General features: G+C 44.5%; 1 protein-coding gene across 2 annotated transcripts in view; it reads right to left on the bottom strand.

The window, feature by feature from the left end:
• Positions 1-6,207: 6,207 nt before the first annotated feature.
• The window catches only part of LOC119375060 (dopamine receptor 2), a 218,724-nt gene continuing 197,355 nt past the window's right edge, over positions 6,208-27,576 (bottom strand). For both annotated transcript variants that reach the window (XM_037645267.2, XM_037645259.1), the window contains exon 2: positions 6,208-12,924. In XM_037645267.2, coding sequence (XP_037501195.1) covers positions 11,514-12,866 — 1,353 coding nt within the window. In that variant the 5' untranslated portion in view covers positions 12,867-12,924 and the 3' untranslated portion in view covers positions 6,208-11,513. The remainder of the gene's footprint in view (positions 12,925-27,576) is intronic.

The following is a 27,576-nucleotide window of genomic DNA, read 5'->3' as shown; positions in this document are numbered from 1 at the left end:
GTATGCACCACAGGAAATGGGCAAGCCCCACTACCTAGTGCAGCAGGCGCGAGCGTAAAACGAAAACTCTGCTCTGCAATGTGGGGCACGTGAAACTCTTTAAGAGAGAAAGAGAGAGAAAGAGAGAGAGAGAAGGAAAGAGAAAGAGAGAATAGAGATACATAAAGAAAGCTGTAGAAAGAAAGAGAAATAGTAAAATAGAGAGAAATAAAGGGAATAAAGACATAAAAAGATAGGACAGAGAAAGACATAGAAAGAGAGAGAAAAGATATAGAAAGAAACAGACACGGTAAAGAGATAGAAAAAACGCAGAGCAAGACAGAAAGAGAAAGAAAGAAAGAAAGAAAAAGAAAGAAAGGGAAGAAAAGAGAAATAAAAATAGAAAGAGCGAGAAAGAGAAAGAAAGGGATAGAGAGAGAAAGAAATAGAAAGAAAGAGATACAAAAAAAGGAGATACAAGAAACAGAGAGGAAGAGAAAGAAAGAGAAGAAAGAAAGAAAGAAATGAAGAGAAACAAGGAAGGCCTCCCAGCTGCGCTCTTCCTTCAGGCTTGGCACCACTAGTGTGAAACTGCCGTAACCTTTTTTTCCATTCCAAGTATACTCAACGAGCTAAGATACTCAGTAATGCCTCACTTAAGTACAACTTCGTTGACTGTTTCGCAATAGTCGTAAAAATACCGAGTTCAATTACCGCAACCCTTCGCGAAGTATTGCATTCTTTATTGAAAGAACGTCTGAGGACAAGAAAGCGAGCTGCTCCACCTCGGTGGGCTTGTGAGTCGCCGTAACAATGCGCTGAAAGGGTCTGCGGGTGGAAGAAGGCGATTTCATTCCGGTCAGCTGTCCGCACTGAGGTGGCAAAGGCGACGCGGCTCCGATAAGATATTTGTACGCGGCCGTTTAGAACACAATAGCTAGGCAGCCTAAATGCTGGAGTGGGCAAAACGTGTGAAGTGCTAGCGCTATTTCAACATGCAACGTCACGCTGAAAGAATGCATACCGGGAATGTTGCAGCTGCCAGCATATATAGCGTGCACTTTGTCGCATTGTCGCGGACATCAGGCACGGCCCAGAGGGAAACAACCTTAATAAAATAAGGCTGCTTGGTTACTTACTGTGGATGGAGCCCCTCGTCCAGAGCCCTACTGGCTATTGTGGCTCGCCGGGCCTGGTGAAGGGTCGCTTATTGGCTTCCCAAGTCTAGTTCCCGAATCAGGATTCTTCGCAGGGCTCTTCTAGGCAGTGCCGTGAAATCGCAGAGGGTAGCTAGCTATCTTGATGTAATTATTTGGTTGCGTATGCTTTCTATTCGACAATATGTAGAGAAAGAATTATCCAAGGAAAGCGCGCTGTAAACAAATATATGCGTGCGCTGCAATTATGATTCAGTACAACTGAGCTCTTATAATTGAGTTTGTATGTACAGGTAATTGCATCCTGCAGGAAAAATAAAACAACAACAACAGAAAAAAAGCTCCCTGTATTGGTCATGGGGACCGAAAGTACTGTGAGTGCGTTCATTTTCTTTGAAACTCATACGTTGGACCTTCTTCAGTGTGCTATAAGCAATGACACCGGCGTAGCATGTAAGGGTGACAGAAGCACTTGCACTTTTCGAAAAAAAAAAAAGAAAAGACATCTCAACGAAAGACCGTCAGTCATGCTTAGTTCGGTTTCTCGATTTCTCGCTCGAATCTGCATCTTACCTTTTTAGTAATACATGGGCACAAATAAATGTAGGCTTATTTGCTCTTTAAATACCTAGAACAGCGGTGTGACAAGGAACAGTGGAAAAATCATTCAGCGAGAAACTTCATGCCACCGAAATTTTTCACCGGCGTCTTGAAATTTTTTAGCGAACCATCTATATGACCTTCTACAACGTCTAAGCTTGTCTAATTCTATTCCTTTGTAACACAACTTCCTCATTTGGGGAGGCTACTTACTTTTGCCATTTCTGTGTACTATTGGCTAGGAGGAGACTGCGAACACTGAGCTAATGGTTGATTAAGCATTCTTGTTGCCTAAAGTTCCTTTATATGACTTCTAACTGAAACATTTTGCTGCGCGCGATCACTTTGTGAAAGGCACTACCGTCCGAGACGTTCGACTTGGAGCGTTTCGACAGCAATTTCAAATTATGTTCTTACCTTTTTAGAAATGCTCGCTGCCATCAGATAAATATCGCATGTAATTTGAGTGGGTCGTGGAATGTGGTTTATGAAGAAACATAGCACGACTGACTGTAGAATAATCATATAGTGATTTACGTTGTAATTACGACTAATTGCTGTAAAATACACTATACCTTGTTCTAACACTACCACTTGCTTTAAATTTGGTCTCCAGAACCTTGGCATAAAATTATGTTAAGTTCACGCATTTGTAGACAGTCAATCATAATGCGTGACCCTAACGTCCAAAAGCACCCTGAAAGTAGGGCTGAAAGCTGGGCTAGTTGGTACGGTTCCATATAGGTGAAAGGACAGCGCGAGACAATGAAATACGGAGGTTTTGTCTCTTTGAGTATCGTTTTGTCGCGATGTGCTTTACCTGCGTTCTGGTGGTTGTCAGGAATACTCGAATCAGGAATACTGTTTTATTTTCCTTTGTGCCTTATATATATATATATATATATATATATATATATATATATATATATATATATATATATATATATATATCTGGTGGTTGTCAGGAATACTCGAATCAGGAATACTGTTTTATTTTCCTTTGTGCCTTTTATATATATATATATATATATATATATATATATATATATATATATATATATATATATATATATATATATATATATATATATATATCCGGGCCATAAAGGCGACGTCAACGGCGACGGCAAAAATACGCCGAGAGTATCCATATAATTGCTATCACAATAAAAAGAAGGTGCACAACTTTCCACTTAAACGGACTGCAGAAGGGTCATTAATCTGCTCAAGACAAAAAGGGTGTCTGAGACAATGATCACCGTATTTGTTTGCGCACTTTTTTGGGGGGCTTCGCAAACGTTGTTCAAAGAAATAAAACAAAACCATAGAGTATTTGCGAAATGCCCTGAAGGCGCCGAAAACCGCGGAGGAATCGCGACCAGAGCTGTTAACGGTCGTCCGGTGATCGCTGGGTGCAATCAAATTTGACGTAAAGATGACGCATGTTTTTCCATGAAGAGAGAATGCATTTATCAAATACCATCTACCCAAGAATAGACAATAATGACACTTTTAATTATGTGTGTTTGTTTTACTGCAGGAACTTTTATTCGAAGCCTGCACATACCTAAATGCACTATAAGATTTATATATTTCGGGCTATAATTTATTTGCGCGGTTGTTTCGCTTACGCGAGAGACACTAAAATGATTTCACAGCTTCGCAGGCAATGAGTCAATCTACTGCAGACAGAACCACCATTGCTTCTTTTGCACAGGCCGTTAAAGGTAAACTGCAACAAAATTTGGGTCGCGTGAGAAGACTACTTTCAAACAATGTAGATGTAGCACAGCTTATTGGCAAAATTTCACGTTTGAGTTACCAGTATTTGCTGTTGCGATCGGAACAACTACAACAATAATAAACATTGCCACTTAATAATTACCGCAAGTACCCACCGTGGTGTACTAGTGGTTATGGTGCGCGACTGCTGACCCGATGGTCGCGGGATCGAATCCCAGCCGCGGCGGCCGTTTTTCGATGGAGGCAAAATGCTACAAGTCCGTGCGCACAGATTTAGGTGCACGTTGAAGAACCCCAGCTAGTAGAAATTTCCGGAGCCCTCCACTACGGCGTCCCTAATAATCATATCGTGGTTTTGGAACATAAAACCCCAACAATTACTATTGATTGCCGCAGGTTGCACATGATTTAAAGAGGCTGCTCGGGGCTGCACGCGGCGCGCTGGAAAATCTCTGAAACGACACGCTAGGAGTCGCGTCAAGTCCGCTAAACACCGGATGGGCCGAATTCGCAAAGTTATTTACATTCATGATTACTACAGTAAAATACCACTTGAACGAACGTTACTAAAACGAACTATTCAGTTCTACAAACTTTTTTTAAATCCCCCGCCGAAGTGTCATTGGACTCAATGCTAACGCATTTCAGTTTAACGAAATTAGTGCAAAGCACGTTTCAGTTCTTCGAACATATTTTGTGACACCATCCAATGCCTCTCACGCCATATTGATAAGAAATTGTCTGAAAGACCGGGTACAGAAGGCGCTTTACGTTTTGTGAACTATGCCACCTGTGACTCTCGTGTTGAGACATGCGCGACTCTACAGAAGAGATTGTAGCGAGCGTCCTACCTCAGGAACAAGAAGATGAGGAGGAAGAACTAACCCTTGTAGGGGAAGGACCAAGAATGTCAGCTAAAGAAGCACTGATGTACTTCGAAAAAGTGAACTCATTCGCTTCCCAGCAGAGTGTTGTGCCGGAGAAGGTGTATAGAGCTTGGACACAGTGACTGAATTCATGACCGCTGCGGTCCTAAGCGCACAAGTGCAGAAAAAGATTACTACATTCTTCAAAGTATATACTAAATGAGCAGAAATTCCCATTCAACTAAGCAGCATTGCAAATAAGTGGGTTCAAGTTTAATTACAACAACTGATGTTTTCTTTAGCTCCTGATAACAAGTTGCAACATAGTTATTTAAGTTCAGCTAATTTTCCCTTTAACGAACTTTTTCCTGGGGTCCCTTGAAGTTCGTTCAAGTGTCTTTCACTGCATTTGTTTTTGCGTTGCCGCCTCCACTAATAATAGGTTAACATATAGACTGGCCGGACTTCGCTCTTACGAAGATTAAAATTGTAATGACATTTTGTAAGCATGCGCCCACATCGTCTTCTTAGGTGCTCTTCATTGAAAAATTAGGTAGTTAGCCTTGCCACTTTTCCCAAAATTGCTTTAGTAGTTTGAACTACAGATTTATTACCAATTTCGCCAAATTAACATTTCGTGGCAGCTGACCATAAGTATACTGCGGGTTTGCCATTTTCGTGAAACAAAAACGCGATGGCATGACGATAATTAATTGCTGGGGTTTTGCGTGCCAAAATCACGATATGATTTAGGCATGCCATAGCGGGGGACTCCGGATTAATTTTGACCACCTGGATTTCTTTAACGTGCACCTAAATCTAAGCACACGGGTGTTACTGCATTTCATCTCCATCGAAATTCGGCCGCCTTGGCCGGGAATGGAACCCACGTCCTCGAGTTTAGACGGGCGATACCTTACCTGCTAAGCTGACATGGATGGCCGGTAAAGCAACGTTGTGGGACGTGTAACAAACATCGCATGCTTTAACGTATCCTCTATCAGTAGGAAGGGAATACGTTGTCTACTTACCTCGAAATCTCTGACGAGGAAGATGCATTTCAAGATGCCATCAGCCATTGAAGATGATGAAGTCTTTACAATTGCTTTACGTCCTTTACACGTTATATTTGTTATGGCCACATCTGTAAACCCTGATATCAAACGGTTGGTGCTGATGTCGTTATTCTTACTACGCGATGATACCTCCTAAAACTTCTGTAAGTTCGTACCACAATGAAATGTGGAAAAAAACAGCTGATGGAAGTCTCCTGCATACCCACTGTCATCAAATAAATAAATCAGGCAATTAATAATTAAGTTGTTGAACACCTATACGGCGGCACATTACACTTTTCGCAAGAACATTATTTGATGTATCGAGCGGAATGATTTGTGTTCTGTCTTTTTCACTGTCGCGGATGTGCCGTGTTAGCGGAACAGGTTGCATACGGCCCCTTTCAGAGAGGGCAAGTGCTTTTGAAGGGACTGCGGAGATGTCTGTGCAGCCTGTGCTTTCAACTACCGGTTATGAAAGTCAGCCACCGATTCCTTGCTGATTTACGCATGGTTGCTTGTATTTCAGTGCAGCGGCACTGATTCTGCTTCTTTCTCAGTGATGCTTTTTTTTTCTTTTTCAGCGCTCCTTTACTCGTGCGCCCAGAATATCAAGAACGCAGCGATGGCATCCGCCTTTATGCGTTACTTCGTTGCTTTCTTGAACTAGAAAAAAACTAGATCAAACGCTGGCTACAAAATTTTTGTTAAATATGTAGAACGCGACTGCAGTACTATTCAATATCTTAGTGAATTAATTGTTTTGTGCACTCCGTATACAGCTTGAGAAAGAAGGGCTGAGACGGATTTGTAACTGCCAGGCATTTATTGGTGACATATGGGTTGATAGAGGTTGTGGTAAAGGAGGGTTCCAAAATGACAGCAAATCACAAAAAAGTTCAAGCAAACAGTAAGCACATGAGTACTTTACAAATGTTTCCGCCGGTTCTTCTGTCACTTGTGCTTGCAGCGTGGCCGTGATGATTCTAGTGACGCGATGCTTTAAGAGGCACGGATGGAAAACCGGCTAATGGATATATCCTGATCCAAAAATACACCATGAGGCAAGCTTAACAAACAATAGAAAAAGAAGACAACTTGACAAAACATGCTGACAGTAAATTTTGAACAAATTCCTATAGAGGCATGCGTCGCATAGTTGAAACATAACTGAGCAAGTCAAAAGACTAAGCTAACTGCTAATTTTATTCTCGTGAAAGTTGTGCAAAATATATCGTAATAACTTCCCTTATGCCTTTAATATATTCTCTCGTGCCCTATTATAACGGGCGAAAGTTAACAGCGTCGCACTAAGCAGGCTAATAACTTTGAAGCGCAATAACAACGGTGGGAAACAGTGGCAGGGAACATGCTACACTCTGGAAAAAAAAGAAAGCAAACAAAGGCGTGTTTGGGCGCCTTCCTGTCACATGATAATGACCTTCGTTTGATTTGCCTGCGTTGCCTTCTTTGAAAACTGTGCGCTAGCTACTTTCCTATCAAGAGGGTTATCTAACGCTAAACGCGCACACGCCGCTCGAGACGTGGGAGTACCGTGCACGCGGCGATAATACAAGGTACGCAAGATAAATGACGATTCCTGGTGTGTGAAAGAAAGACGCCCAAATGCGTTTTTTCAAGAGCGAGTATACCACATCAATAGCTCAAACAAGATTTGCGTTGTTCTTTTACTGCTGCATAATACTTTGCGTTGCGAAATTAACGTGCATTAACCCCACTGGGCACTGTGGGGCGCTACATACCACATCAAGCAACGTTCACTGCACAAACGATGTTGCTATACTAACACGCACAACATACCGAGTGGCCGAAGGAATGACGCCTGAAAAATCAGCTAGGATAAAAACACGTGCAGCTGCTGAGTGGGAGGCCGATGATAGAATCGAACGCCCGCTGCAGCCGGCATTTTGCCAAATTGCCGTCAAGCGAATATGAGGCATTACGTTAACCTCTTCTGAACTTATCGATGCTCAAATAGCGTGTGTGCTTATGTCTGACACTAATCTCCGAGTCGCGAGCTGCGGATATCCTTGCACACAACAGGGTTAGACATAATTGTTACGTGCAGTTTGTATGAGTATGAAAAAAAAAAATTAAATGCTCGCTTTCTGTCGTTCTGAAGCACAGACACTTGACTTTTATCAGATAGAACATTTGAGTTGCGCGCTCTCCTTTCTTGCAACCTCTCAGAGAGTGTTGCGCCTGAACATAAATCGGGGATAAAAATCAATTTTATTACATATTTGTATGTGAGTCTACACCTCAACTATTGTTAAATAACAGACGCGCTATTCTCGAGGTCTTTCATGATTTCACATACATTTTAATCTAGTACATGCCTACCGTATAATCATATTGATCTTAAGCTTACATGCAATTCCTTGCACCAGGCCGGATTTTTTTTATGTCATCACTTTGATGGTATTCATGTCATCATGACCACGTCCACAAGATGAACGGTTTTGCATGAGATCCAAGAACCCTGCACCTATCTTGAATGTTTCGCAGCTTGAAATTGTGTAGTGTCGTAACAAATATAGGTGAAATGGATGAACCAATTCACACCCAGTATTTTATGTGAATGAGCTTGTCAGAGATGTCGGAGACCTTTATCTTTCAAGAGTTCCCGAAGGTAACAATATCACTTCATCTGTTAAATGTTGTCAAAGTAATTATAATACACCTGCTGAAAGCATATGCGTATATTTGGCTGTTGAATTTCTAACATCCTAGTATTGTTTGTTTTAGTTAGAATTCATCTATATCGTACATTTATTCTTTATTTTTAGGTAAATGTAAAATTTCTGGTGCTCAACGCCAGTCTATTTGCAGCTGCGACAATAAAACACTTGTGTAGCCAGGCGACGTCTTGTAAGTGGAACATCACATCTGAGCGAAAGACTAGAGACGTGCCGTGTTCTGCTCTTGGAGCCTGTGATTTGCGATAGTGATGTTTAATATAGATATTGCGTGATAGTGGAACTTTGCAATATTTTACAGCACAAGGTCGTAATATATGAGGCGGTGTCAGCAAAATGGTTCCATGACACAGCAGACTGAAATACAACGGCATCATTTGTTCCTGCCTGCGCGCAAGATATTAGATCATATGAAAGCAGCGAAACGTTCATTCGTTTTATTATTTCTTCGGGGAGGGAGATTAGGTGTGTGAATGATTAGAAGGTTGCGAGCGGTGTCAACTTCGTGCACGCTATCGCTCCACACCGCGCGGCATGCCGCTGTGGGAAAGTCATTGCATTTTTTTGCGACGATACTGCCCTAACAATAGTACAAGTTAGAAATTGGTTAATATAATTAGCAAGACGTCTCGACGTCAGCATGGAAACGACCTGCTTATTGACTAAAGTGAACATAAAAATTGAATTATTTGATGCACAAGGAGCAGACCGAGAACTGCTGAAATCGAAATTCCACTCATATGTTGTACCGTCAAAGGAAATCTCACGCTAGTGAAACAACAGGCAAAGATATACTGATAAATGTGGTCTGAGCTTAGTCCTCAAAGTTACATGCAGATTGCGCTGAAGCAATGCGCTGGACCTTTACGACATTCACTGTACAAAAGGTTGGGTTACAGAGAGAACTTGACAGCGTAAGGCGCTGCCTGCTGTTACAATGTTGTTTCGCTGATATGAACAGGCAAGCCTGACACTCTGAATATTGAAAATAGATATTGTGGTATGGAGGACAGTGATGTTCTCACAAATGTAAATAAAGTTAAAATAAATTAGAACATTTAGCATGCCACGATGAACTTTCAATAGCATGACAGCAGTTAAATCAGTTTTGGCACCATCCAAACAAAAAAATATTGTTCCCATGCTTACGAAAATGTAATCTACAGTGAACGCAGCAAAAAAAAAAACCAATTTACTGGATGCCCTCTGTTGAAGAAGACATAAAATACCGCTAATCTGCACAAGTCAATCACCATCAAAAGTGCGAAGACACACACGTTATGTAGGATATCCACATCAATGACAATAGGAATAACATATACGTGCAAAGACTAGGAGAAATAACACTACAGGTAGACGCCTTTACCAGATGTCGAGCAACGACTGAGGAAAATAAACACAACAGACGTTATCTGTGCACGCGGACTTCAATTACACCGACGCCTTGACGTGTGAAATACATAGAAACATTGAACAGCAATTATCTAAATGCTAGAGTTTTTTAATTACAGTTAATTCACAAATAACACAAACAAAATCAAACACTTTTGAGCTCGTGAACCACTCAAAATGTGAGGCGTGATGTTGGAGATCATGGCACAAGGCTTTAGAAACATGACAGCCTGGCCCTTCCCTTTTCAGTCAACTTCATTCACACTCTTCACATGTGCAGTGACGTATGTTTCCTGTCACAGAACAGCGAATACATTTCAATAGACGACGACGTTCATACCAATAGCTATGTACATGTGTTCAACGATAAATAAGTTTTGCGCATGCACAAGAAACTACAAACCTTCACACCAACATATATGGTAACATAAAACACACAGCGCATATACTCTTGCATGTTGCACACCGGACTGCCGACATAGCAATTGTCTCTGCAAAAGAAATATAAGGTCACTGATGGGAAAAACTACCTGTGCGCAATGGATATCAGCAGCCCGAGATGAGTCAAATGAACAGTTGTCATTTTTAAAACTCGCAGAGAAAAGAAGTAGGTGGCGTCGTGTCAGGACGCCAGCTTCTCCTTAAGTACACGCTTATGTAAGGATGGATTATAGAGCCTCTTTCACGGGCTTCATGGCAAGAAAGCGTGCGATGAATCCACGTTACACACAGGAGCTACAATGGGTGCTATAATAAACATCACATCACAAAAATATACTTGATTGAGCTCGTTACTTACGTGTTGTCTCGTAAGGGAGTTCCTGCATGAGATTCAGACTGATGCAGAGATAAACGCGAGCTCTGTTCCGTGCGCTTACAGAACTGTGCGACGTGGCTGAACAACTCGATAGTGTGTACGCTGCTATTGATAGTCTCATAAATATGGGTGGGAAAATGCAGCACACAACAGCATAATGCAACAAAGCATTTTCTGGCTTTGTGACAATTTCTGTTTCTCTCTCTTCGTCCACAAGATCAACCCACATTTTTTCTCGCTTTGCCTCGTGTAACCTGCAGATTATTTCATGAAACAAAGCGTGCATCAAGAGTGTGAAGTGAAACAATTGTAGATACTTTTTATTGACTGAGCAATTCAACGTTGTTTCCTTTGGCATGCAAATGACTGATACAGATGAAATCTGTGCCAATGTGTCTGGACATCACGACCTATATTTGGTATATTCCCTGCATAAAAACGACTCTCGATAAGTCTCTGCTGCGGTAGTTATAAAAAAAAAAAACTTCGAGTGAGGAAAAGTTCGGGTGACGCGATTGCTTGCCTAGCATGCATTCATCACTGATCATAGCTGAGATATGTTTTACTTGAAGTAACCTCAAAGGAGAAATTCATACGTAGGTGCTTAAATCATACAAAGCAGTCGTCAATGACAGAACAAGCTAGAACTAATGTTGCTTGCTCTGTGATCGATTACGCCGCTTGATCCAGTCCAGTTTACGCACTAGTCATCCCATTCACCTTGTTGCTAATGATGGCTTTCGTGTATACGTGATAACGAGGGTTTCCCTGCAACATACTTGCACCTTCAGTTTTACATTGCCTGAAAATGTTGTTATAGTTCTGAGTTTCCCAGGCGTTCGTTATGCTCGATATGCGTGTGCCTGTAATAGCCGTGCTGGTCAACAAACTAATGCTTTTTAACTGCATGGAATTCTTGGTTTAATGGGCACCTCTGCACTTTGCCGAAATGACAGCAATGCAACAAATTTATATAGTCATGTTCGGTTCTTCGAAGTGAGCGATCAGCTACCTAGCATCGAGCTGTTGTGATACGGGAACTTAGCTGATCAGCCCAACGAATTCAGGAATGTGAGATGTAACGTAAAACAACTCGTACCGCGATCAGAACAGCTTCTTCAGCAGTCGGCTGCGCTGCCAGCCATGCAAGCGACAGGCGGCTAGGCAATGTCCAGAGACGGCCGCTATAGGACAGCCTCCTCGATGCTGTGCGAGCGCAGACTGGCGTCCTCCTTGATCATACGTCGAAGCCGGTCGCGGCGACGCTGTCTCTTGCGAAAGTAGCCAGGGCAGCAACAGCAGAGCACGTTGGCAAAGGCTCGTCGAAAGTCTCTGCTCCAGCAGGCGTAGATAACCGGATTCATGCCGGAGTTGATCCAGCCGAGCCAGGTGACCGTGGAGAACACGAGGTCCGGTTGCATTACGCACGCCTCACCGCAAATACCCATCAGGATATTAGTGACGAAAAATGGCAGCCAACACAGGATGAACACTCCCATGACGATGGCGAGCGTCTTGGCAGCCTTGCGCTCTTTGGCGAGCTTGGCGAGCTTGCGGCTGAGCGAGAAGTTCTTGACGTTTCTTGATGTGCCGCTCGCGTTGTTCCTGTCGAAGGTTTCGTTCGAGGTCGCAAACACTGCCTTGTAGTTATTGGCCGTCTGAAGCATGCCTCCGCGGTGGATTCTGAGAGTCACAGAGGTCGACTCTTCGCCGTTGCAGGACTGGACCTGCTTGCAGCCGAGCTTGAGATTCCGTGTCTGTTCGGCGGCGGCTTTGTAGATGCGGTAGTATGTGAACACCATGACCATAAGCGGCGCGTAGAAGGAAATGGTCGACGAGAAGACCAAGTAGCCCACATCGTCAGTGAAGGCGCACTGGAAAGCGGCAGGCGGCAGCTTGGTCACGGCTCGCCACCAGGCGATGGCCGGAAACGAGATGAGCGCGGAGCAGACCCATACGACGGCGATCAGGGTGGTCGCCCTGGCCTGCGTCATACGGCACGGGTAGCTGATGGGATCGGTGATGGCCCAATAGCGATCCAGCGATATGACGCAGAGGTTAAGGATGGACGCGGTGCTTGCCAGGACATCGATGGAGTGCCAGACGTCGCATAAGTCCTGGCCGAATATCCAATACTTGTTCATAATTTCGTGGATGGCCGAAAACGGCATGACCACGGCGCCCACCAGACAGTCCGCCGTCGCTAATGACGCAATAAAGTAGTTAGTCACGGTGTGCAGGTACTGCTCCTTGGCCACAGAGACCATGATAAGCACGTTACCGAACACAGTCGCGATACAGAAGAAACCCAGGAGCACTCCGAGGGCTGCGTGCTGAACGTGGGCCGACTCTACGGTCGATGCCGTCGCGTTGCTCTCCTCCAGCAGTGAGAGGTTCGCGTCGCGCACGATATCCAGCACCGTCCCGTTGCTCAGGATCGCCAGCTCCACGGAGGACGTGTTGGCGCCATTGTATATGTCCACCAGGCTGTACGCCTGGCTGTCCCACGAGCCGTTCGCTTCTCCGAGGGCTGGCATTGCGCAGCTGGGTTTCTCACTCGCTCATCTCTGGCTTCCGGCACGGGGTCGCTGCTCGCTGCAAATAGAAGCAAAGACAACGCACGTCACTCAACGGCTGGAACGTCCGACGGACGCCTTCCTCCACCGCGCGCTCATGCACGACGCCGTTTGACGCGGCCACTACAGTGCTTGTGTTCATTCTGCTGTTGTAGTACGGCGCCTCTCGTTCGCTCTGCTACCGCGCACTCTCTAACGCTTGTGAACTGTATTCCACTACACTGTAGGCTTGTTTGGCGAAGGCAAGCGCCGCAAAATGTTTTAGTTTCACCCTAGGCACATTATTTTTACACAACGGCAGGTAAAAGTAGAATGATGCAATCTTCATATACAATGGCGGTGGTTACATTAAAAAAAAAAGCATATAAATGAAACAATGAAAAATACGCAAGGAGAGCAATTTAATGCTGCTGAAATAGCAGCTTGAGAGAATTCCTGATACTGGCATTTCGGTGAAGATTGTCAGAAAACGGCGAAAGCAATATCAAAAAGTAAAGAAAAAGTAAAAATCAGCAAACCGTGGAAAACATGTACATATCAAAGACAAAAAAAAGGGGGGGGGGATATTCACATCTTGTTAAACCAGCCATCTGAAAATACAGGTGAGGTATATTCGTATAGGCAATATGAAAAAAGAAAAAAAAAGTACAAATATAGAGTCATCGTGAAAAATGTAAGACAGGAAAAATATTAGAACAACAACGACAAAAAAAAAAAAAAAACACGTGAATTCCTACTTGGGTGCAAACTTGGATCTGTCTGTGTAAACATACAACAAACACTCCGCTAAACATCGACCTTGTTATTGTTGCTTAAATACAGCGTTCTAGTAATATAATCGCTATTGGGATAGTTGATGCATGTGCTTTCGGAGCTAAAATATTTACACTTTGATATTGTGCTTTCGGAGCTAAAATATTTACACTTTGATATGAAGTTTTTTTTCTGCACATTCGCTACCTGTCCAGGCGGACATCATTCGTAAGAAAAAATCAATATGTTTTGATTTTTGCCTTAATCTGTTCCAACTAAATAATTTCATCAGTAATGCTTAACGGTTACAAGCCTCACCGCACGTGTCAATGTTTTACAGTTGAAGGGAATGGCCGGATAAGTCTGATTTTCCGTTTTTTTTATTTTTTTTATGTTATTATATTCTTTAACACTGCCCTGTGAACGGAAATAACTGGCGTGTTGTCTAGCAATCCGCTCTTCGCGGCGCCATGTGTGTAGTAAGGCAAAAATTGTTTTGTTGACGTCATACGCCGTTTCAGGAGTTATAAAATTGTCTAGATGCTGCTAGAAGTGAACAGGGCGCGCTAAAAATAGTCTAGCATGGCTTTTCTATATCGCTTAGGTGTACCATTTACAGCGCCTGTGTTGAACGGCGTTAAATTATTGAATCAAGAGCTTTATTAAAGTTCTCCAGATTGAATGAACGGTTACGTACGTCACGACTTGTTAAGCTGTTTCGTCGTAGCAGTTCATATTGCCTCGCCTTTACCTCTGCCTTTATTTCAGGTAATACGTATTCTAGTCTAGACAACCTCACGCTTTTCATGATAAATAAAATCTTCGATATTTTTCGCCGGTAACGGAAGCATTGAACTACTACTATCACTACCATTGAACTACCACTATCACCACCACCATCAGAAGTGGTAGTGATAATATACTGTATTGCCGCGTCCATGTTTGTGTCCTGCTATGCGCTGGCGACGACAAGGGAGACAACCGATCCGCTCGAGAGGCGCAGCACGAAAGAGTGAGAAAGAAGGCTTTCTTGGCGGCCTCAGTTCCAGAGTGGGTGTGAGCCATTCATAAAGGCAATCATCATCATCATCACCTTCTTGAGTATTCTCTTCACGTACAACACGCCGTACTTGTTGCTGTCTCAATGAAGCCCCTGTGTAACCCGTGACAGTGGTGAAGGAGCTGGGTGCTATCGCCCCATAATCGGTACTCTTCTGCGAGTAGCCCTGCATCCAGCCCCACGAGACAGCCAAGCGTTGAGACGCCTGTACATCGCTTCATGCCGTCCCCTTCAAGGTCTGAGGACAGAATTTGGCCTCTTACAAGGACCGCCGCTGCAGACAGCCACCCCTGCTCAAGAAATGGCATTTTCGAGGAGCCCTACACAGGTAACGGTCGAGAATCCTCGCATTCCCGAACCATTTCACGGCCGCCCGAACGAAGATGCGGAAGACTGGCTTGAGCAGTTTCAACGGGTAGCTAAGTCGAACCACTGGTGCCCCGACGAGAATGTCTTCCACATATACTTTGCCCTAAAAGACGGCGCGAAGACGTGGTTTATAAACCGCGAGGCAACTTTGACAACATGGGACGAGTTTTGCCGTCGGTTACTCGATACCTTCGGGAATACAAACCGACGTGAAAACGTACAACGCCTTCTTGAGTCACGCACATAGGTCGGCAAATAATGTGGAGCTCACTCAGATTCACTCATGAAATATATTTTGTCTTTAGGGCTCACTCGGACTCAGACTCACTGAAATTTTTCTTAACCCGACTCGCTTGGACTCGCTCAGACTCACTGCTCGATCTGAGTCTGAGTGAGTTTGAATGAGTCGACTCATGAGTCCTTTAGCGCATAATTAACTTTTTCGACCATAGCGCCAATGCTCTTTAACATCGATATCCCATATAAGCGGTGTTCTGCTTGGCGTATTTTTATCTCATACCTTCGAATACGCGTTATCAATGGTTACATTCCAGTAAGGCCATTTTTATCGAAAGAGATGACTCACACGAGATATTTTTATCAAGAACTGCCCGTGAAAGACTTTGCCAGAGGGAGGTCAAACCCCCCTCCTCTCGCCCCCCTCCGTAACTGACGCCTGTGATCAATAAATATAGAGATGGCGTATGAACGCTAGTGCTTTGAAGAATGTTTGAGTAGGCGTGAGTATAAACGTGAGTCATCATAAGGTTGATAGTAATGCTGAAGTTGAGTAGATAGGACTCACGCATCTAACAGCAATATGAAGGCGTCGCCATGTTTGCTGCGGATATGGTGCGTTTGTTCCACCGCGCGGACCACATGTCCGAGGCTTAAAAGCTAAGCCATCTCATGATGGGCGTCAGAGAACAGCTGTTTGTTGGTCTTGTGCGCAATCCGTCGAAAACAGTCGACGAGTTTATCAGGGAGGCCGCCACAATAGGGCGGGCGCTGCAGCAACGGTACCATAATGCGATCGCCTTGCCACCGGCGCACCTGCAGATGCCGCAGCACTCACCGCGACCGATGAGTGTTCTCTACGCTTACTGATTCGACAGATCGTGCGCGAGGAGATTGCGAAGGAGAACGCAAGGCGATGTTATGTTATTGTGGCTAATGTTATCGCCTTTGGACTTTATACAGAATCTCACGACGGTGTCGATGGCGACGGTGGAAATGCGCGTGGAGTCTCAATATACAGGGTTTGTCCTAAAGTAATGTCAATGATAAAATTGTAAAGCGTCTATACGTCACAACAGACTATAGGACCACTTGATATTGGTAGAAGGGGTAGTTAACTGACGCACATGTGGCCGCACTGTCGTATACTACCATCTGGAGAGTGAGGAGAGGCTTTTCAGTGAAAGTCGTTTTAATTTCCCGTGCAAGCCAGAGTGCAGCGCTCGTTGGAACTGTAGCGAAGCGTTGGAACTCTGTGATGGGTCGTCCTCTCGAGCACCTTCTAGTGGGTCGTCCTCTTCTGCTCTTCTCTGAGAGCACGCCCCTCGTGCTGAGAGCCTGCGCTCCGTCTTGACTGTCGCCGTAGTGCATCGTCGCCTAGTGCCGTCAATAAACACCTTTACAGAACAAAGGATTGCCATCAAGTTTTCTGTGAAACTCGACAAGTCCGAAGTGGAAACATTTCCTGTGATAAAGCCCTTGTGTGATAACTGTTCGTCATAATATCAAGTGTACCGGCGGCATAAGGCCTTTATAGAAGGTGGTAAAGAGGTCAGCGATGAAGCCCGCGCTGGACGGCCGTCAACGACCATCACCGATGACAAAGCGCCGGTCCCCACCACCGTCGTCTTGACCCGCTTCCTTGTCGATTCAAAGGCGCTAAAGGTTCACCAGCTGCCCTACCGTCCTGACATGGCTCCTCCAGACTTACTTTTGTTTCCACGCTTGAAAACTTCCATGAAAGGACATCATTTGTGGGCAGTTGACAAAGTCAGAGAGGCTTGCACCAAGGCTTTAAAGGACCTTCCGGAGGAGACCTACTGTTACGCCTTCGATGCCTGGAAATCTCACTGGAAGCGATGTATCGCCGCAAGAAGAGCCTATTTTATACCTTTAATTTTGTTATACTGATCTGATCAATACATCTTTTTTTTAATGGACTCATTGACATTACTTTTGGGACATACCCTGTAATTGCTATCGCAATAAAACTACTATAGATCGCAGTTAAAACAGCTTGTATAAGTCCATCAAGCCATAAATCACATCAGCACGGAGTCCATTTACATAGTGACACTAAAGACGACACAAAATACAGTCCAGACACATGACATTGTGCTCCACATAAAATGAAGTCAAACGGACACCAATAAGTTAAAAAATAACGCTATATTAAGTTTCACATTGTATCATTTTAGTGCGATAGCAATTATATGGACACTCTCGACTGATTTTTGCCGTCGCCGTCATGTCCCAGGTATGTATATGTATGCATATATAAATAAAACCAACAAAGAAAAATAAATCAGAAGAAAAAATTTTTCGAAGTGCGCCACCGGGATTCGAACCTACGCCGCCTCGCTCCTCAGCGCGCCGCTTTAAACAACTCGGCCATGCGCCACCGGTTGGCCAGAATAATAACGGTGAGCTATTTACACTATTTAACGCTGTCGGTATGCAGATCTCGGAGGTGCTTCCGCGTGTGCAGTATCACCCGCGAGGTTGCCCGCAGGGTGCGCTTTAAAGCAACGATAGGTTTTGCTTCTGTTTGAAAACTTCCCTTGACACGCGCACTAAAAAGTGGCCCATTTCTGTACCCACACGCGATGTGGAACGCCGGGTAAACGATGCATCGAACGCCGCCGCGCGGCAGGAGACGCGGAGGGGCCACTCCACGCGCCGCATTTTTCAAGAAAACAAAAATATCTGAGAACGTTGGGTTGTAGCGCGCCGCTCAAACACGAATAAGTAACTGGCACAATTGTTGGTTCACGCTCGTCCTGTGTATACCTGTGCGTTCTTTTCGAGCGTCCTTCGTTGTGTTGGAGCAGCGCAGTGCGCTGCAAGTGTCGAGCTGTTACCGTTGTTAGTTCGTGATCATCCTGTGCGTGTTCTTTTCGTGAGTCGTTTGCGGTTCATGGGCATGCTGCAAGTATCGAGCTGCTTGGTGTTCTTCTTGTGACTTCGTAATTTGTTGCTATCGCATTGATTGCTTCGGGTTTGCGGCGAAACTGTGTTTTGCACAACATGCTTTTCCTACAATTTTTCGTACAACATGCCAGCCGGTGTTGAGGGTAGTTTTTACCGACAGAAGCTTGTAAAATTGCACGAAGCTATCACGATGAAGAAATGCGCCGGCTTTGGGATGGTTTGTGTGAATGGTCCGTATTTTGTTTTATGAAGCGTTGATTGCGCACAACTGTACGAAATTCTTCGTCATACTAATGGCACAGCCTAATAAAAGAATGCGCTATGATTCAAGCGAAGTAAACTTCAACTACTTAGACAGCTTGAGGACAACACTAAGAACAGTACACGCAATAACTGTGCGAAAGGACAATAGAAGACGCATTCAAAATGTAGCTCCAGATTCCATTTTAGCACAATAAATAGGCGCGTGCAAGCCGTCTCATTTCCAAGCGGCTGTCGATAAATAATTCTTAAGAACAAAAAGAAACTTTATAAATCCTGCAGTAAATTCCTCGAAATCAAGTCAATTGTGTTATTCTTTTTTTCGTAGGAAAAAAAAAAGGAGTGTAGTTCGCAATAGAGTGAACTTGGGCGTGTTGGTTAAGCATGATGAACCACACAGCGCGAGTAAACAACGGGGACACAGGAAGGGAACACACACAGCGCTGACTTACAACAAAATTTATTGAAGCAACACTTCACATATATACAGGTGATCAGCCAACCACTGCGCATGTCATAGCAGATAACTTTCTAATCAACTTGGAAAAGCCGAACGGAGAAATTGCAATTCTTCATCTGATAAAAATATCGACGCCGAACTTAACACATTTGTCACCCAACCTTTGAATCATCTCTGCTTCAATTATTTCTCGGACATATTTATTTCTATGTTTACAAACCACGTCAGCTTCCTGAAACATAGAAATAAATATGTCCGAGAAATAATTGAAGCAGAGATGATTCAAAGGTTGGGTGACAAATGTGTTAGTTCGGCGTCGATATTTTTATCATATGAAGAATTGCAATTTCTCCGTTCGGCTTTTCCAAGTTGATTAGAAAGTTATCTGCTATGACATGCGCAGTGGTTGGCTGATCACCTGTATATATGTGAAGTGTTGCTTCAATAAATTTCGTTGTAAGTCAGCGCTGTGTGTGTTCCCTTCCTGTGTCCCCGTTGTTTACTCGCGCTGTGTGGTTCATCATGAGTGTAGTTCACATTATAACTTCGACATTAAGACGTGCTTTCGGGGACCCTAATGTTTAGTACTCTGACTAAAATATTTATTTATTTATTTATTTATTTATTTATTTATTTATTTATTTATTTATTTATTTATTTATTTAAAAGTACAACAGGCCCCTAGAGGCATTGCGTAAAGGGGGGGGGGGTGTTAATGCAATAAAATGTTTCAAACGTCTGCATTAATTTGAAAGCCAAAGGAAGGCGCATAAATATACTTCTAAAAGTCACCGACTCACCGCACACTGCTTTTCAGGCATCTTCGAAGGCGCGCAACTGTGTTGCGTTTAATTTTCCTGTAGCTTTGGAGATCAAATCTGTCGAGTGGCGTTTGGCTCCCAGTATAGGAGGAAGGAAAAGCAGGGTGGTTAGAGAGAGAGAAAAAGAACGAAAGCCGCGTTGCGCCACAGCCTCGCTTCAAAAGCAGGCCGCCCAGAGTGGCAAGAGCACGTCATGCGCGCTCTTTACGAACGAAGGTTTGCAGCGCAAAAGTTGACGAAGCCTGATGGAAGGCACATCAAAGCGAAACCAGCGTTGGATAAGTGTCTCTTCAGTATACGTTAGTCATTGTGCTACAAACATTCATTCTCGACTATCCTGCTCCAAGATACGCGGTTACATAGAAACCATCGATCACATTTTGTGTAATTGTTGTCACTTTGATGCGCAGAAAGAATATATATATTTCGCATTTATCTATAGACCAGAACACGGAGAATTCCATGCGCATCGCCATATTTGCATCGCGCGTCGCGCCATCTATCGCACACGCGACGAAACAACATGCGCGGGCTGCCACGACAGCAGACGCTACAGAGAGCAAACGTGAAACTTCCGAAACTCAGCCCGTTGGAGAGCGTGTTTCGCGTCTTTTCCAGCCTGGACATTTTCGCTGATTTTATTGGAACATCAAGAACATCTCCCTCATGCAAGTCCACAATGTATACAGTACGTGCTGAGTGGGCTGCGGAAGCAACCTCGCCAGATACGTACGCTGTTACATTTGTAAAAAAAAAAAAAAAAAAAAAAAAACGTTCTCGCTGTAGTACGCGTGAATCGTAATTGCAGTGCAGCTCGCGAAAGAGTGAAACGATGTTTTGTTGCCCCATATTACAAGTTGTGCACAAAGTTTTGTGAAAGCTCATCATTTCAGCATGCATCGCGTAATAATTAGAGTACGCTTTACGGGTAGTTTCGCGGAACGTAATTTTTGTTTCACCGGCGCTCTTACAATAATGCGTCTTGCTCACAAACGCGTGCTATCAGAGAGTATAACCTGCAGTATCGTTCAGCGATCCCTATTGGAAGCTACCTGCGCTATTTTATTCTTGTAACGATGGTGCTTTACAAGCGAAACTGTGCTACTCTTAGTTAAGCCGGTTAGCTACGCCTGCGACGTAAAGGACGCCGGCGTGAGTACTGTTTACTTACTTGCCAATATATATATTATGTGCAGCTGGATGCCTCGCGTCCAAATAAATTTGGGGACATCAAACACTGAAATGAAAACACGAAATTCTGGCCAGCTGTTGAGGAGCACCGTGCCATTTATTACCTTTTGAAGACGAAATCTCGAAGGCGTGAATTCCATCAAAAGCACTAAAGCTTAATACTACGTTGAAAGTGGCAAAACATGCTGATTGCTTGTGCTTGAAAGCACTACCTTGCACTAGATTTTAATCAAAGGAAACGCTCAAAGGTATGAAGTACACGCTCACACAAAGCTCGCGCCTGCCTTCAACCCAGCTGCGTGTCACGCAAATTAGGTTCGCAAAATAAAATAGGTGGGCATCACACTTCAGAATACACGCTGTTGGTGTACTTACTCGCGCATTTTCACTCGGATCCTAGTTTTTTTTGCTTGAATCACGGTTATCCACTCGCGGCGAAGCTGAAAACACCGCACCGGCACAATTTCCGTGGCGCGTCGTAATCGTCGCAGACACCGCTAATATCCTCTTGTTGCGCTGCTTGTTTTGGCATCTAAAGACGACGCAGTAGTGCCCAAACGAGCTCTTATACGCTGAAGCGGCGTGAACGGGTACTTTTTCGCACTTTAAAGCCTCAGAACTGCAGCTTGCCCTGTTTACTTGGTGCAGCCCGCGCGCGCCTTGGCAGCCCCGAACAGCCCGGCGTCTGGGTGCGAGAGTATGCGCTCGGCTCGCCAGAAGCCTGGGTGCGAGACAGGCGTGCTCTGGTGTATACATGCAGCATATCGTGGCAGTGACGGTTCTGTTCGTCGTACAGGACGTTCCTTTACATTCATTAGTCTGCGTCAATGCATTTTTCTTTATTATAATGGTACTTCTTCAGGGAACTTTACATTCGAAAATTTTTGTCATGGGCCCAGAATTTTTGCTATTGATGGGGGCCATGCATCCAAACAATACTTTTTTTGTAGTGAAAAACTGGGCGCGTGAGTGTTCTTCTATGTGCCTTTGTATATTATGCGAGAGAAGAGGAATAGCCGGCGCCACGCATTGGCACCAAACTCCTCTTATACACATTTAATAAAAAAAAACCTTATCTTTCACCTTTTTCCTCTCTGGCCACTTGGGTAGGAATCAGGTGGTCACAACAAAAGATCGTATGCTTGCAAAGTGCGTGACATTCAACTAGCTGAGAGCGCACTATCATCTGTTTACGAGGATTCCCGGCCATCACTTGTCTTCTTTGCCGGTAAAGTGACCCCGAGCAATGTTTTCGCGACTGATCACTGCTAACGACGCTTGGTGCTTTCTGCAGCCTCAAGCATACTTGATTTTTCTATGGAATTAATTACAAAGCCAATCATTAGTCCTTGTCTTTGAAGCAGCTGACGCTGGTCTTATTGCGTAGAACATAGGGATGTAGCCTGCATTCTTACACTATCTGTTCAACATCGCTCAGCTCAACAGCCGCTGTGAAGACACAGAGTTCACAGCGTCACACATAACGGTATCTACGGCTGTAAAATCTGCGGCCCTCATGGTCATTTTCAACTGTGCCGCTGACGAAGTTCGCGCTTAACGGCGATACAGAAATGAGAACAAGAAAAGGGTTGCAGTAACATGTACGGTAATATATAAGATTCTGATAGTGAAGCTAGTCTTTTACATCAACATATAAAAGAAGCAAGAAAGAAAAAGAAAAAAAAAACCGTCATGCTTACTCGTGCGTGCTTTCAAGCATGTCCCCCTTAGGCTGCCAGGCGTCACGTATAGCATTTTTTTCGCAAGCGCTTTCGAGCAGAGCCTCTTTCCGCCTACAACAACGCTAGTTAATGCGGAACTGTGAACGAATTGTCGAAAACGCGGCGCGCGGTGAACGCTGCCGGGCGGTTTCGTCGGCGCCGGAGCGTTCGCATGAAGCACCTCGGAGCCAACGAGCCGATTGCTAATGAGAAGAAGCAAGAACTCGTTTGAAGTTCCGCTGTGCTCAGCTGAATGGGAGCCGCTGCGGAAGCAATTCCAATGAGGAGGGAGGCTCCATTTACAGAGTCCCGACGTCATCACATCACGGGTGGCTGGGTTGTCGAACTGGCCGACACCTGAGATAAAGCGCCGGGGGTCTACGCGGGACCGCGCAAACAGGGCCCGGGGCTTGGAAGCCCACGCATGCAGCTGCTGGGGCCCGTCGCCGGCAGACACAGTTTCCTGGAGCCATCTCTCGTAATAAGAATTTGTCTATCTTTACACGATACACCGCGCGACATTATGAATGTTAATATAGAAGAAAGCCGTACCGCACGAGTAGGATCGGGCAATCGATCTGCTGCGCGACAAAACGAGCAGTGGTGTCGTCTAGAGACGCGGTTCTTTCATGGTATGCACACACACCCGTCTAGCACGAGCCGTGCAAAGCAAACAGTCGGCCGAAAAGGCGCGCTCGTGCCCTTGCCATTCTGGGCGGCCTGCTTTTGAAGCGAGGCTGTGGCGCAACGCGGCTTTTATTCTTTCTCACTCTCTTTAACCACCCCGCTTTTCCTTCCTCCTATGCTGGGAGTCAAACGTGCACTCGACGGATTTGATCTCCAAAGCTACAGGTAAAGTAAACGTAACACAGTTGCGCGCCTTCGAAGATGCCTGAAAAGCAGTGTGCGGTGACTTTTAGAGGTAGCAGGGAACTGCTTGAGCCGCCTTAGCTGGCACTGACAAGGCCAGCGCTCGCAGCGCCTGCATGCGAGTGATATACAAAGCATCCGCGACAGTCACCTGCTGAACGTCGCGGGACTTCTCTAAACCGTCTTTAGGGAGCATCTAGAGCACAAGAAGTATAAACGAACAGGTATGAGGTCGGGGGATGGGAGGCAGGGAGTCAGAATTAGAAAAAGGCTGCAGTTTTCACTGCACATATGAGTCGCACAAGGCACCACCCTTTCCAGGGTAGCCCATGTGGGAGGACTGAATGGCAAGCGTGCTGTGTCATAACGTTTGATAAATCATAACGAGCACTCTAACTCGAGCAATCATGCAGAGTGTTCTGTTGTCCTGCTCGTAACACAACGTGAAAGAAAGCACCAAGGAATTATATCCACTTTCGAGGCCTTTCTGACGGAAGAAATATCTCTCGAAAACGCAGGCATAGCAGCATCGTCAGGAACGATAAGAAAGAGCAAACGCGTTTAACTCAATCTTCAAACCATGCTGAAATTTTATCGCTTTTACGCTTTCGTACTTTAGCATGCGAACACTGGAGGATGCGTCCGTGACGACCATTTTTCACTGCATTGCAATACGCTCGCGCCTCGGCAGCTGTTCCAGTACACGAGCAGCGGAGAATCATAACGTGAGTGCACGACTTCAGCTTTACCACCGTTTCGAATTAGAGGCACGTTTAGTGGTTACATCATTTGAGTTGGCTGCATGGATTGCAAGAGCGAGAAAGAAGTTGATCTGCGTGCTTTGTTGCGCTTGTTGCAGGATCAAACCCTGGCTCATACAAACGAAGGGCATTGACCACGCTGAGGGTTATATAGAAGTACTCACACACACCAATAACAAAGTCAAGGAGCATTGCGTAGCATAGACACAGCGTGCTATTCATTCAGGCCGACCTCTCAGCTTTTCTGTCACAATAAAATTTTCCCTCTTTCTCTTCATAATAAAATTTATGTACACCACGGTCCGCTAAGAGTTACTGCGTATGCTCCCTACGGATGCTCCACAAGGGGAGGATATGCAGTAACTCTAAGTCCGTAGCTTAGCAGCGTGATCTTCCGGACACTTTAATGAGTTGGTGTAAATGTTGGTTAGCAGCACTAATAATAATAATAATAATAATAATAATAATAATAATAATAATAATAATAATAATAATAATAATAATAATAATAATAATAATAATAATAATATTGCTTTGTCGAATCATGTGTACTAATGTGCTGCGGTTAACATTGTTATGCCCCTGGGACGTTCCCGGTTTTAACGAACGTTCAAAGCGAGCATAGCTGAAGTCTGCGGCTTCCTTCGACGAGCCTGTGCAAAGCCAGCCGATCTCTATCAAAACAGCGAAATGTATCGTGCTCAATCCTTTGTATGCGTCCATCGTCTCCTCGTAGAGAGACTGTTGCTGCAGGTTTCTTTTTTTTCTTAAGGAGAAATGGGGGTGGGGGGGGGGGGGGGTGATGGACACGACAGATTGATGGACATCTCGGCAAAGATGCTGTGCATTAAAACTTTAAAAACATAGTCCCGACAGACTGAGTGATGATTACTTTGCAAATATTATTTAGAATATTTACTTACTGCGCACTTAAGAATTCCCCAGCCAAATTGTGAGAATCACGTTATAATTGATGCTGATCAGGAATCAAACACACAACAATAATTTATCACGCCTCTTTTTTGCCGTCTTTTTCAAGAAAATAATGTCATACAGTTGCATTAGGATTATTGACTTCCGTAAAGAATGATGTGCAAGAAAATATATTGCACAGCACTGCTACTTATTGTAACCCATAACAACGCATAAAATTCGCGGAGCTCTTCATATACTCCGGAGCACTTGGTGAAAAGATTTCTATAATGTGAACACACACACTGGTCAATGACGAAGCATTCGGCAAAAGAAACAGCTTCGTGATTTTGTCGTCATGTCACCGATATAAATCAACTTGCCTACGAACAATCTGCCACTGAGCTCTCCAAAAACTGTACTTCATAAAGCTATTACCTCCAGAGTTCGGTTTCTAGCTCTTAGCAAAAACCGCAGTGGACAGCTGAGTAAACGTTGTCAGTTTGAACTCCCTTGGAACTACCTCCGCTGAAAACTCTCTCTCGCAGAACAGATACAGTATATCGTAGTGTTGAATAATAGTAACTATGGAACTCGGGCAACAGAAATACACGTTTTGCAACGTATCATATTGTTTTATCTTTTTCCGAGAAATAAACGTCTTAAAGATCAAAGGCATGGTGGCGGTGAGATGAACATTGAACGAATTAAGACAGGGCTCAGGTAATGAGCGCGTTGAGTGCTTTCCTAAATGCACGTAGCACAGGGACAGAGCACGTGCGTAGTTTCAGACTCGAACAACAACAGGGCTAAAGCCAGTCGTAGTTCCGCATGTATTACTAACTACGCTCCTACCAGCCTGCCCTGGCCTCACTCTTCGCATCTAGCATAGCACCCGAGTTTTCTTTCTCATAATTACTCGCAATAGAAGCTCATCTGAACACGCGCTTCCTCACTCTGCACAAACAAAGTGGATGGGAATAATTACGCACGCTGATGGAAAGAAGCGAGAGATTGAATAAAAAGAAATGCAGCTCAATAAGAATTTGCAATTAATGCGTGATTTGAAGTCACATTGCGCCTGCGTTTGTATGCACGTTTTGACGCATGTGACTTTCGACGGCTTTCATTCCTTTCCACAAAAGACTTCCAACTGCAAGATGTTCCCTAGGCACGAAACGTGTCGGGATGATGTGTTTACGAGTCGCGCACGCGGCAACACGAAAAAAAAAAAGAAGAGACGCACACACAAGCAGCGCAATTTAGCCCCCGGAGAAGGGCTCAATGAGAAGCCTGTTTTAGTGCGTGACCTCGGGGCAGGCATGACACGCACCGCTCAGCACGACTTCTCAACGCGGCAACAGTTTTTTTTTTTGCATGCTTCGCTCCTTTGCCAGCGGATTAAGCAAAACAGCCGCAGGTCCCAACTTGGACGACGCCTTATATTTGGGACTTCTTGTCGCTGAAGCCAGCTTTTCCGGCAGTTGTTTGAAGGACCGCAAAAAAACGGAATGAGGGCTCCTGGCAATTGGTTGGAAGAGTAATGGCTTTTCTTCGTCGTCTTGTCTTCTTTTTGAAGTGAGAGGGAAAAAACTCCAGAGAAGAAAGCCGTTAACCATATCTCGAAAGCTCGCGTTTCACCCCGGGGCAGCTGGTTAAAGAGCTCGATGGGAGAATTTATTGTTTTCTGCAAATAATGAAAAGCATAAACTAAGCCTTGCGGTTTTCTTTAGAGAAGCTCGTCCTGGGGACAGTGAATAAAGTTCCTATTAGGGTTTGGCTGAGTGAAAATTCTTGTAAATCTATCCACTGCAGGTGTCTCATTCCGCCAGCTGCAGGAATGCGATTTGAAGGCTGCAGTATGTTCCGGTGTGGCTGGTTATCACAGATTCTGTCCGTCCATGACGAGTTTCGGCTGCGAAAGTGTCGCCTTCCAAGATCCATAATCATTTTATTTTTCGAGGCTGCAGTGGCCCTATCTGCTCACGTATAATCAAGAAAGAACCCTTCTTTTACGATGGTTCGGACCTTAAGTATCTGTACTTAAGAATTACTTGAGGTACTTTGGAGTAATTGTTGCACGCAGGCAGACATCGTTTTCCACTGCTGCGGGTGTTAGTGGAATGTGACGAAACTTTGTATAATTTAGGTTTTATTTTTTTAGAATGACCTATATTAGAGCAATAAATGTTTCTATCATTAAAAACTTGCCTTCTACTTAACCCGGATGTTTGATAAAACTCTTTGGCTCTCGCGGAGCCGTCCTTGAGGTCGATGAGTCCCGATAAGAATGGCGGGAATTGTCATGCGCGCTCTTTACGAAC

The sequence above is a fragment of the Rhipicephalus sanguineus genome, chromosome 1 (assembly GCF_013339695.2).
Source record: "Rhipicephalus sanguineus isolate Rsan-2018 chromosome 1, BIME_Rsan_1.4, whole genome shotgun sequence".
Lineage (NCBI taxonomy): Eukaryota > Metazoa > Arthropoda > Arachnida > Ixodida > Ixodidae > Rhipicephalus > Rhipicephalus sanguineus.
The sequence above is the reverse complement of the archived record's forward strand: the minus strand, read 5'-3'. Positions and strand labels throughout refer to the sequence as shown.